This window comes from Alternaria ethzedia (assembly GCF_023757985.1).
Source record: "Alternaria ethzedia strain BMP 0044 chromosome Unknown scaffold_10, whole genome shotgun sequence".
In the NCBI taxonomy this organism is placed as follows: domain Eukaryota; kingdom Fungi; phylum Ascomycota; class Dothideomycetes; order Pleosporales; family Pleosporaceae; genus Alternaria; species Alternaria ethzedia.
Genome location: NW_026056203.1, coordinates 262,383 through 275,102, shown reverse-complemented (window position 1 = coordinate 275,102; position 12,720 = coordinate 262,383). Strand labels below are relative to the sequence as shown.

Sequence of the window (12,720 nt, the reverse complement as noted above, 5' to 3'; positions counted from 1 at the left end):
CTATGCGCATTACACAGAAACCAGAAACTAGTCTATGCAGGAAATAGGCATGGTGTCCCTGCTTTCTGAGTACGCGATTCACCTCCACATCACCTACCCATTCTACAACAGAAGCCAGAAACTAGTCTATGCATGAAATAACAATGGGGCTCCCTGCTTCTAGTACATAGATTCAGCTCAGCCCCGCGTACTTTGCTCTGACAACAACATGACACCTGGGCATGTCCATGGGTATGGTGAGCGGCGAGAACTCCGCGTGAGGAGCATTTACCACTTGACTACTGCGTCTATTCCAGCCCGTGCTGACCAATTCATCACTTGACCATTTCTATAGGAGAAGGAACTAGTGATGCGCGAGATGACTACGGTCTCCTTGCTGAGGATACATATTTCAGGCCGCCAGGTCACCACTTTGACCAAGAGATAAGCGAATACGCTACATTATGATCGTTCGAGTAGTCTGCAGTAGACAGCAAGTCGCGTATGCGATATCATTACAAAGTCTATAATCAGACCCAAGGTAGGACAGGGTACTGGCAAGTTCGATTGACTATTCCAAGGTTGTAATTCGTGCCTCGGTCCTGAGCATTTTGTATTTCCGAAAGAAGAACGAGTGCACGTGCATGAATATTGCGCGACACTCGCAAATCTACTTTTAATACCCTGGCTCCGATCTGAACTGGATAGAGATGCACTCCGGAGAAATGCTGCTTAAGCGAAAAGTTTATATGGTAACATGAAAAGGAGATAATGTACTGGTGCGGGAGCAAGGTCTGTATCCGGGCTAGAAGAGATATTGTTGAGAGTTACAATGGTACGTATGGAATCATGCACTCCTACGTCGTAATTCGTAACAGGAGTCGCCAAGACAGCGCATCTGCCTACCAGATGCAACAGCCTGATCTCCCCAGCGGAATTTTCACCCGCCACCAATCCCACGCTCAATCCAACATCCCGCGGAAATCACAATTGACAGGGAAGACAATCCATCCGGCAGGTGGACTTCAGGTACGCCACCTTGCGGTAACAGTGACGGGCATCTCACACATGAAATTCGGGGACATTGGGGGACATGCATTCTGACTCGGCATCTTGAGTCGCAGACCACGAATGAAAATAGTAGCAATTGACTACCCCCGGCGATGATAACGTCAAACAATGCAAGTGGGGACCGACGTTCCCGGGATCGCAAAGACTCTCCGTTCGATGTTCGGTAATTAAGCGAAAAAACGGATGTCCCGACGCAACGCGTAAGTTTTTCGCTTTCGCGTTGGTGGTCTACTATATGTGGATATGGTGTAGTCAAATATGAGGTGGTAGAGTGTCATGGACGTCACAAAATACCGAGGATAAGAAGAAGCGAGCGAACACAAGGGGGTTGGTTGGTTGGACCGCGGACGTGATGCGATGTGATGTGTGACACGGAGGAGATGCCCGGTAGAAGACGTCAGAGGGACGACTCGTTGCGCTCGCTTATGCCGGTCATGATGCTTGTGAGTCGGCCTCTTGCTCGGTGTAATGAGGTCAGGCTGAGTCTCGACATCGCGAAGGAATGCTGCGTGACTGTTGAGCTTTGCAGAAGGTGTGGATTTTCGCTTCAGTTGCTTGGGGCGGATTCTTGGAGGTGTAACTTGATGGGGTTGTCGATGCGCGTTTCAGCTCAGCGATGCGCGGTCACGACTCACATTATTCATTGCGCACATCATACGATGATTGACAGCGGACGGCTTGGTCGCTACCAGGAGACATGTTATGGGTCATCGAAACTGCGTTGACTACAGTGGAAGTTGACCGATTATTGACAGCTACATCTCCTTGGATTGCGTAAGCTACACAAAGGATAGACCTACGCCATGGTCCGTATGTCTTGTGGTCAACGATGGTCCAGATCTGCCACTGTTCAAGGGATGCAATGCTGACCAACCCCAGCCCCTTGCAAACCGGATACCGACCTCTTCCGGCATGCATCATGACAGCTTTCAAAGGGTCCATAGATGGCGTAATTGAATCTCGCAGAACCATACCCCAGCGTTGTTGAGAGGTGAGATGGCGCGCGCTCGAAGGATTGGAGATCTTCATGAAGCATTGATACCGCTGCGGAGAGCCGCCCCGCACGAATGCGAACCTTGTATTGAGTTGGGAACCTGGCGCATAATCATTACACGGTGAACCACAGAGTGCTGGGTGTGATCCTAGGGTCGCTCAGTGCTGAGAGGTCGGGAGCAAAAGAAAAAGGGTTACAATGAACAGCTCCTTCCCACGTGGATTGACTTGGGTGTAGTGTAAGCGCGGGGAGGCGGGACAACCTAGCGCGACCTGTTTCTCAGATATGCTACGGTTACTCGGCAACGGTCGACGCCTCACGGGTGGTTGGTCCGGGGCGTTCTGACCAATAACGCAGCTTGGAGCGGGGTTTCGAGTAAGAGACCCTCATTCCGGAGCTTGCTCCTCGCATCTGGAGGGGTCAATAGCTCCCTTGGAAGACCCTGCAATCAATGGTTGAGCTCAAGACGGCACATGTGGAATGAGAGGCGTAAAAAACTAAAGTAAGCAGGAGTCTGGAGTTTGCGCGTTTGCCGTAGTTCGAACGTGGAAGTGAGAGCGACTAGATTTTGCTAAGATCGGCTATCAACCTACGAGAACACGGCTCTTGCGACACCGAATATCTTCGGAATTAGTGGCGCCACGGGACAACTGATCTCAAACTGCGTCGCTTAACGGCTTTTAGGTGACGTATGCTAGTTTTGTGGGTAAAACGATACTGATCGGCGATATGGGGTTGTGTTGTCCATGTCGTAGGTGTTGTGTATGAACCTTGCGATTTATGCGGGACTACTGGTGACAATACGCGTACACGATCTGGAGCTGACGAAGGACTATCCAGGGTCCAGTTCGTAGCCAGGAGCTTGTCCAGGGACGTCGCTGGAGAGCGCTGGGCCTGACTTGACTGGGTAGGAACATGTTTCCCTCTTTCCATGCGGCCAGGATGTTTCCAATTACGGCGACAGGCATCTGCAAGGCAAGCAAGCGGATGTGAATGCCGCGTTGGGCTCTCGCAGTTCTACTCGATACCCATGCAGATGTGCTAGGAAGAGTGCAATAGCCGATGGATATGCCCTAGGCTGGATAAACGGGAGTGATGGAGTGCCATCTATGACTTCTTGGTCACGATATCGTTGAGCACTTACAGTTCAGAGTAGCGCCAACCGTGAAAACGCTGCTCGGAGTATAGTCCAGCCACTCTCATTCGACACAGCGCGGGCGACCTGCTAACGGATACTGAGTGGGGTATGTAGTTGCCAAGAATAGAGGATTGAGCTCCCTGGAAAATCGGTATACAGACGATGTAAGGTGGGGCGCGCTTCTTTTGCGACAATGGGTTCACGATGGTATTGGCATCCAAACAGTTCGCAGTGACTATCAGTAGAGATGTGCAAGACGGCGCGAAACGGCTGTTTGGGTCAGATCAAAAGAAAATCCGAGGATGCGGGCGCAATCTGACATCCTAGACGTGTTGATCTTGTGGAGAGCTGAGGCCGCCGGACGTTGAGAGCTCTCGCGCTTGTGAAGACGCCATCAATTCATCTGCAGGGTCTTCAAGTGGGCGCGTCGTCTTGCACCAATGGCAGTTGGAGCACGCAGAGGAATAGTACACGAAGAAAGATGCGCGAGCAAAGCATGCGGCGAAGAAGCAATTTGGCGTTAGCTGAACGCGGTGAGCATCTTGAGTTCCCAGATTAACGAGCAAAAAGCAGCTGCGGCAGGGGCCAAGCGCGCAGTACCGTGGAACATTTCAGGAGGATCTATGGCTGAAGACGAGGCTGGCATTGGCCAAGATCGCATCTCATCTCTCAGATGTTGGGCGGGACGATCACGAAGCACCGGGCTGGTCCACGTGGCTGCGTGGCGCCCTTGCTCCCATCAGCAAAAGGATGGAGATCGCGATGTTGGCCCAAAGTCGGTGAGATATTGGACACCGTATCGGCATAAGGTGCAGCCATCACAGCAGGGGACCCCTCGTGTGGCCGGCTGGTAATTTTGCGCACATGAGGCAGCATGGGATTTGGCCATCGTGAGTTTCCCGATAAGGCAGGGCGGCAGTGGGGACCGGTGCCGAATGCGAGGCGTAAGGCACGGGGCAGGAGTGACATCAGCGTTTGTAAGAGAAGATTAACGCCGGGTCAGTCGGCGGCAGGAAGGGGGACTTGGGCGGGCCCTGCATAAAACAGCGATGGGAAAAGGCCGCGCGAGGGTGGCAGAGATCGTGATTCGGGCAGCCTTGAGGGGACAAAAGGACCGGATGGGTGGTGGCCGCGCAAAGTGAAAAGAAACGAAGCAGGCTAGGGCAGGGAGATCACGTCGATGTGGTGCAAAAACTCGATGGAGGGGTTCGGTCAGTGCTGCGCGGCTGCCGTTTCGAGGACGGCGCGCAAGGTCAAGAGTCTGGCCAGAGGAGTCTATGGGGCTTTTGCCGCTAAAAAGAGCGCCAGGGGCTGTGGCTGATGGCGGGCGCCCGACGTCATCTTTTTTGCGAGAATACCGATCCCCCACCAGATGACCCGATCACTGCTTAACGTCCAGCGGGGCGCTAGGCTGCGAGCGGATAGGTCGGAACGGCTGGCAGGGATGCGTAAGCGGAGAAGACCCTGATTTTGTATTACATCAGACCTAGCGACGTTATGCCGGCGCGTTGTTTTTCGAGTACCGAATGCGCTCGAGAATGCAGACCCTGGGGCGCTGAGAGGACGCTGGTATGACAGGCTCTGACGGTCTTGGTACGACTTGTCGCTGTCGCTGTCGCTGCGATAGTTGCGCTGTGTAGTTCTGTGGTGCCTGGTGTCTGTGGTGTCGCGATCTGTAGTGTCGACACCATGCGACCGATGCGATACATCATTCCGATGCGCATCCCCAAACAAAACAACTGACTCTTTGACGCCGACACGCACCGGCACCAGGCCGGCGGAGGGTGCGGGTGTGAGCTGGCACAGGGCCTGTTTCTTGCCATTGGCGCCCGAAGGTCGCAGAGTTCCTTGAAACTGCCCTCGAGATCTCGATCTCTCCTGAGCAGACGGCACCTGTCCGCCGCCGTAGCATTGGCCGGCGCAGCCTGCTACCGACGGGCAATCTTGCATGGCTTTCTTTTTCTGCACCACCCATGTTGACCCATGTCGATTGCAGGACCGCTGAAGCTTCGTCCCAGCAACCCAGCAGCACGCTCCGCGGTGCATCGCACTGAGTTCCACGGTGTCATGCGCTGATGCCGCTTCCTGGTCGGTCGCTCTTTCCTAGTGCGCGTCGCCTGCGAGCTGATCGCCGGCAGCCGGGGCCCCTGCCACTGCCTGGCGCTAGCGTCTTAGGGCGGACTGCACTTTCCCATCCCCACGCATGCAATTCTCAGTCCCTGATAGTGCCCTGATCCTGGGACCAGCGAACCCTGTGCTTCTGCCCTGCTTGTGCCTTGCCCAATATAACTTGCTCCCAGTCCCGCATCTGTCGTGTGGTGCTCCAGTAAGCTCTCTCCCAATTCACTCACCACGCCCGCTCCCCACCATCCACACCTGTCTCATTGTCGTGTCGACGTCAGTCGCCTGCCTCGCACATCACTCAAACATCACCCTGTATAAAGCGCCTCAACCACCCGGCCACCACTTTCACGTGCAGCCCATCGCTCTCTCTGCGAATTTGGTCGCTCCCCCACTGGCACGTGTTTGCTCAAAATGGACGCCTTGTCCGGCAAGAATTCGACAGGTCGCAGAGTGTCATTGCTAAACGACGGCCCGGCGCCTCCTCCTCAACTTGTCCGACTTCCCTCCATCACTCCTTCCCTCCAATCCCGGACCTCCAGTTACTCATCTTCACCCCTCGCCTCACCTCCTCGCCTGGTCCGCAGCGACTCTTCCGACTCGACTATGCAGACGCCGTCGCCCATCACGCCTGACTTCTCCTACGAGCCCGGCATGGACTCGCCTGTCTTCGCGCAAAATGGCTTCTTCGTCGATCAGAAGTTCGGCGTCCCCATGCATCAATCGTCCGGCCCTCTTCCTTACCACACCAACCCTGCCCAGGCTGGCTACTTCAGGCCCGACCACATGTCTGAGCACCCTGATCGAGCGGCGATGAACGCCCGCCCCAAGAAGAACAGCTATCCGTGCCCAATGGCCAAGCAGTTCGGCTGCAACGACTTCTTCACCACCTCTGGCCACGCCGCCCGTCACGCCAAGAAGCACACTGGCAAGAAGGACGCCTTCTGCCCCGAGTGCAACAAGGCCTTCACCCGCAAAGACAACATGGAGCAGCATCGCCGCACCCACCAAAGCGGCCGCAATGCCGCCAAGGGCGGTGAGCGCGACGTCAAGAAGGCCAAACACCAGGCAAAGCGACCCAAGCCAGCCCCGCTCCAGTCTTCGACGATGCCTTCTTTGTCGCAGCTTTCCATGGTAGACCCTTCGCTTCCCCTCAGCCCGTCCGGATTCTCCATGGCCCCCGCTGTTCAGTCCACCGACTCTTTCCTCGAGTTCCCCAACAGCTCTCGGTACCCCGACCCGACTGCTTACAGCTACAACCCCGCTCCCGCCCAATACGGTGGTCTTGACGCACTCGCCATCGCAGCGAGTGGTGAGAAGCGCAAGTTTGAGTCATAGTCGCTCGTCTCATCTCTCTTTCACCGTTCATCTGATCACATCTCTGATCATCTCTTCGGGTCTTCTACATTAGACCACCGGATTTCGCAGCGAGGCGCTTAGGGCTACGACCACGATATCATGGAGTTCAAAAGTCCGACGGAACAATAGACGCATGCCGTCATGGCTACGAACGGACCTTGGCGTTTGGGAGCGGTGCGCATCGACGCACGCATTTCTTTTCTTTCATTGTATATACTACCAATTACTTCGGTACTTGGCCGCGCACAGCCTGTGTCCTTCTCAGCGGTCTCCGCTAGCATCCTCATGTTGCGCAGTGTACGTGGAGGATGTCATTCGAAGATAGGGATTAGGGCTCGGAACAGGCAACATGGATACCCGCCCTTACTCAAGGGGCATCAACCTTCGATTTCTCATAGTTCGAACACATCACGGATGTCCACGGAGTAATGCCGTGGCTTCCGACAGAAAACAATACAAATAATTACTACAAACACACCTTCCACCAATCTGCGTTGCGACCTGTGCTCGGGTGACTGACCTCAACAGTCTGTCTGTACCATGGGTTGCTTGGGACACAGCCGATCACCAACCTTACGGATAACATTCACTTGCAATTTTCACCTGCAATGGTGACGACAAGAAACGGCCGCGAACTGCGGATTGGTACCCCGCTGTCAGCTCATAGTTCGTGCCAAACGCACTATTGCCCGCTTCTCAACCATGGCACGCCAACATGTTCAGCCATACTAACATAGCGGGCGCGCCTCCGCGCTAGAATCTCTACCCCTCCAAAGCTTATGCCAGAGTCTCGTCCCATCAACACGCCACAGCGCTCACTCTCCGCCGCGCCTAGAGTCAGCCCACGTCGTCCAACGGTCTCGTCCTCAACCCTTTGGCAGCGACGAAATCATCGGTAGAACCTGACGCTAGCGACCCACTAATAAAAGGCCTTTCACAACGCTGATGACCCTGCAGATCTTTTTCGAGCCTAGCTCTGAACCTTAACGATCTGCACAAGAACCCTCAGGTCCGGGAGCCCCGATTCGGAAGGACACGGCTCCAAGCCCTGTCATTGGCTCGGAAATCGTAGCTGGAGCAAACTCTATCCAAACAACAGGGCCAGCTCTCCGGGGAGAGAGAACGAAATTCCCCAACATTGCATCCTAGGAGTCTATTTCCTTGGCTTCGAGGGCGCGTTTTCGACTCGTCAGCCACAATGTACGTGTCGCAAGGCACCCAGCGTCGGTTGCACTGTAAATGGCGCGCCCTGGGTTACGAGTTCCGCCTTGGGAGGGACCCCACATCCGACTTGACGCCGGATCGCGGATTCCCATTGCCCTGCTGCACCGCTGTCTCGGCTCACTTTCCAACGCTCCCTCTGCTTTTGCATCGCAATCTGTGCCCATCGTGGAAATGCTGTCCCCACGGGATGAACTGAGCGTGACATCATATCTGCATCAAACAACAGCAATCCTCTGCTTTTTGCGTCGTTCCATGTTTCGCGCGCAGTTTGCAGTATTGTTCGGTCGTACATCACGGAAGTTTGCGGATCGGCAGAGCAAAGTAAGCACGTAACTGCTGCGAGGACAGGGCGCATCTGTTTCTCAACCAGCATGCACATGCAACCTGCAAAGCCAACAAAAAAGCGAAAACAGATTGGGTTTCCCCCTCCCCAACGACGATCTCGAGGCGCGCGTATGTGTGGCTGGGACGCTGGGGTCGGTCGTTCTGCGTTTACTAAACCCGACACGGCATCTTTCGGATATAATAGCAGCGGCGCTGCGAACACGCAAACTTTGGGACCGTGACGCTGTGTCACCATCAGGCTTCCGCTGTCTCTTGCTGGTAAAGTCTGTCTGTGCCCCTGCCGCGGCTACGCGGGCCAACTTACTGGTTCCACGATGATACTATGGAGTATGTACCTTTTTACTTTTTTTATCTGGAGAAGATAAGGTTTACCTCGCGGATGTGACCTCTCGCATCTTCTGGAGGGAGATGGTTAGTGGAAACGCTACGGCTATACAAGAGGAGGTAACAACTAGGTTTGCGGATTGTAGTCATCGATTTCTTGCTTTCTACTCGGAGTATCAGCCTCTTTGTTGCCTGTTCTGCCTAATCTCATTTTCGTGGACGGGCAAAGTTGCCCGTTGGCGATTGCGTCCATGCATGTCAGACTGGACATTCCACCTCATGCCACTGCGGCTTTCATGGCTCGTTGCGAGGGCAGAGATGTTGTATGCGGTGGTTGCGTATGGTTGCACGGTAGCCACGCATTCGCTAAACACAGCATACTGTAGTGTCGTACCACCCGACTCGCTACACCCAACACTCCTCAGTATACCTTTATAGTAGTACCCCATGTCTCTCCCTTACCCAGGTACTCGCACAGCAGCACGCCTTCAAGCCCTCGTCCCGCTCTGTACAACATTAGTCGCGAGCTGGGACGGCTGGGACTGGCCCCACTGCGGGATGTCGCTGTCGTGAGACATTCGTTTATCTGCCTGCAGATCTCAAGATGACTGAGACAGCGTGGCCTGGCTCCAGTAGGCGAGTTTGCGGGGGGAGATGAGATGCATGGTCGGGTCTTTTGATGTTGTGCATCTTGTACGATGGATGTGTGCAGGTCGCCATTTGCTGTGTATACGGTAAGGGTGTTGGCGGGCTTGCCGCCTTCCCCGTTCCCTGCTCCCTGGCTCGGGGAAAGTGAGGAAAGGGTGTTTCCAGGGTAAGTAGGGTGATGTGGAGCTGGCGGGGATGGTATGTTTCGTTCCATCCTCTCCTGCCGAGAGGGTGACATAGAAGAGGTCACTGACGTCTCTTTCCTCTCGCTTCTGAATAGTATGCAGAGTGCTACTGTCCCTTCGTTCCCCACGTTGCTCAAGTTACGGGGCTTGCACAAGTCTGCTAGAGGAGCAGCGAGATCCCAAAGTTTTCGGTTTCTTACGTCGCACCAGATTAACGCCATGTGCTCATGTCGCACCGGGGACGTGGGCGCGAGGGACGGCCGCTTGGTCCTACGTCGTGCAGTCTCACAACACGAGAAGCCCGTCTTGTTTCTACGGCCCTGTATAGAATTCCACTCATATGTTCGATCTGTCTTTCAGTAAAGAAATATACCTTAGTTGTGATTCAGAAGAGCTACAAAACATGCGGCGTCCGTGAAACATCAAATGAATGAGAGATCAAGGGCAGTCCCAACCCCAAGAGTTACACTTCTCTATAAACGTGGGTTGAGACACCCATCAAATGCACGCCAACCACATAAAACTTCTGTACAAAGTAAGCAGACACCCATCATCTCACGACATCCCGACCCACCCCCAATCCCCTCTTTCCTTCCCTTTCCACGCCCGCCCCATACCACAGCCCCAAGACCCAGGGCCGCGCCCACCGACCTGTCATCCCCAAACTCGATCTTACAACCTGCAAGCCACACACCTTCTAAGCCAGGGACTCAGGCCCTTTATGCCGTGTCACTATGGCTGATACACAAGTGTGCCTTTATGTAGAAGTAGGATATGTCGCGCTTGGGCGAAGGGGAGGACACGGCATGGTTGGTGAAGGCGACGCGCTGTGTTGAGGTGATGTGGATGGCAGGATGGGAGTTGCTGTACGTGTATGACCGATGGGAATGGGATTTTAGGCAATGGGTTCTAGGGACTTTGAGTCTTTATCATGGGAGATGTTTGTCGTTGTCGGAGTTTGGAGCTGTGGGATTATGATGATGAATGTGGCGATGTCGCTGTGATTATTGGCATGGAGTGAGACATCACTGCAAGGGACGAACATGTTCTCAAACGTCACACGTGTTTTGAGTATCTAGTTGCACGAAGTCTTTCGTCTATTCCGTTTCTTCAATAAAGTTTAGTCAAAGGATCGCCCAGCATTACGCAGACGAACACCGTGAAATACACGCCGTGCCCAAGACCCTTCGTCCCACTTCTGAGTGCACAAAACCCTATGCCAACATTCAGGAAAGCAGCCACAGCCGAGCACCAAGAATCACATGAGAAGTCATCTTCGCCAGTAAAAAAGGGTAATGCAGAATAAACTTTGAAAATGTCTTACACACTGCACATGCACGAAGCTGACAACTGACAGGTGTAACTAGCGACAACTCAGAATTATCGTCTCGCTACCCTTATTCTTCTGCCCTGCATGCACGCGGTGCAACATTCGCTTCCGAGACCCTTCTCTTCTAGTCTAGTAGAGTAAGACGCGTGTTCCCGCTTCTGTAACCAAGACACACGTAACAGCGCGAGCGAGGGTATAACGAAGCCATGGTAGTAGGAAGCAGGTAAAGACGAAACAAGCCGCTCGTGCGCGGTGGGGAACTACTTTTAGCATCGAGAGCATGGGTGAGAAAAGGGTTCAGTACGCGTGCGTGTGCCACCAGTGTTGATGCAAAACACTGACACGGCAGTCTCGCTGCGGCCCGTCAACCATGCACGTCGCCCGTAACTTTCTCAACAGCATATGTCTTCGCGGCCGCACATGTGAGCGCCTGCAGCTACTTCCCGAACACAAACCAGGAATCCGGAGGCGAGACTGCCTATCGTGCAATGGCAGGGCCCAACCATTTTCATCGCTGGAGTCGGGTGTCTTTGCATAATGGGTGCTGCGTCTCTCATGTGAACTTCGCCATGTTTACATATCGTGCGAAGCTGTGGTCCTCGCTTTGGTCGACGCCGCGGTCGTTGACTGCCTGCCTGTATCGCTCTTTTAGGCCGTTTTCTGGATCATCCGAGTCCATCTCATCCTCGTAGTCTAGGTCTTCGTCCATCATGCCGGCTTCGTCGGAATTTTCTGCGTCGCTGACCGTCTCGGGCTCTTCTTTTCGCGGCTTGCTCTTTGGTTTTGCGCCCGCGCCGCCCACCTTCATGTCTTTCATCATCTTGTCCAACTCGCGCTCACGTGTCGCTTTCTTCTCTTGCTCCCTTTCCGCCCGACGTCGCTCAAGCTCGGGTTTGTAGTCGCGCTCAAACTCTTCCTTCTTTTCTTGCACGCCCTTGAAGAACTCATCCATGCCGTCTCCGGTCATAGCACTGACGCCTACAACACTGAGATGCTTGTAGAATTCCTCCAGTACCAGTGACATGCTGTTGAGCAGACTGCCCATGTATCCACTTCCTCCGCCCATGCCTTCACCACCAAAGCTGCCACCCTCTTCCTCGTTGCGTAGGGCAGTCTGGAATGCCTCGAAGTCGGTCATCCAATCCTTCGCGAACTGGGCGTCTTGCGCGTCGGTCTTGTTGAAGACGAGTATCATGGGCAGTTTTGTCTTGTAGAGAATGGAGCAGGCGTAGAGCATGTTGGACATGAAGGTGCTCGTGCTAGTTGTGCGCGGTGTGTCGATGATGTATGCGATAACGGTGGGGAATGTGCTGGCTAAACTCGAAAGCAGAATCTCTCCACTTGCTGACCAGACGAAGACCTCGATCTGCCCTGGCGTGTCCACGAGGATGTGTTTGACCTGCGGTTGTTGCGCCGGCGCTGCCTGTTTATCCTTGCCCCCACTTGTCATGAATTCGACTGTGCTTTGCTCTGGCTCCTTCACTGGCGCTGGCGGCTGCGTTCGCTTTTCCAAGAGACCAATGACCTGATCAATCTTTGTGCTGAACAGGTTCAAGCTCGTCAAGATACCGCCGTTGGGTCCTAGGTTGAACTGCTTCATGACCTCCTTGTAGTTGACACTGTCTCGGATGTCGATGTTGGGTGTGAATGGGACATGGTGGACGGCGGGGTCGAGGTTGATGATGTACGGGGGTGTCGGGGACGCTTTGGATACGGAGGGTTCGCTTTGAGTCGGGTCGGGATGGGTATAGAGATGTGAAACAAGGCGCTGCATGAAGGTCGTCTTGCCGCTACCAGCCATGCCCACGCAGACAATCGAAACGGGTGTGTTCGAACTGGCGGCAGGCGCGGAGCCCTCTGGAGCCTTTGCGGAGGACATTGCGGAAGTTATGCGCGTGTTTTGTAGACGATCGAGGGGTGAGAGTGAAGGTTCGGAGAACGAGTGGTAAAGTGGCAGCGGTCTATCGGGGGGGGGGGGGGGGGGGCGGGGGGTGGTTTGTTT

At 54.3% G+C, this 12,720-nt stretch overlaps 2 protein-coding genes across 2 annotated transcripts; one reads left to right on the top strand and one right to left on the bottom strand.

The window, feature by feature from the left end:
- Positions 1 to 5,717: 5,717 nt before the first annotated feature.
- J4E87_005000 (uncharacterized protein) lies at positions 5,718 to 6,641 on the top strand (the record flags this gene model as incomplete). The annotated part of the gene is made up of 1 exon (XM_049376617.1): positions 5,718 to 6,641. The coding sequence occupies one exon, from the start codon at positions 5,718 to 5,720 to the stop codon at positions 6,639 to 6,641; it is 924 nt and encodes a 307-aa protein (XP_049233473.1).
- Positions 6,642 to 11,271: 4,630 nt separating this feature from the next.
- On the bottom strand, positions 11,272 to 12,597 carry J4E87_004999 (uncharacterized protein; the record flags this gene model as incomplete). Its single annotated transcript, XM_049376616.1, has 1 exon — positions 11,272 to 12,597. One exon carries the CDS (start codon positions 12,595 to 12,597, stop codon positions 11,272 to 11,274), a length of 1,326 nt encoding a protein of 441 aa, XP_049233472.1.
- Between the last annotated feature and the right edge of the window lie 123 nt (positions 12,598 to 12,720).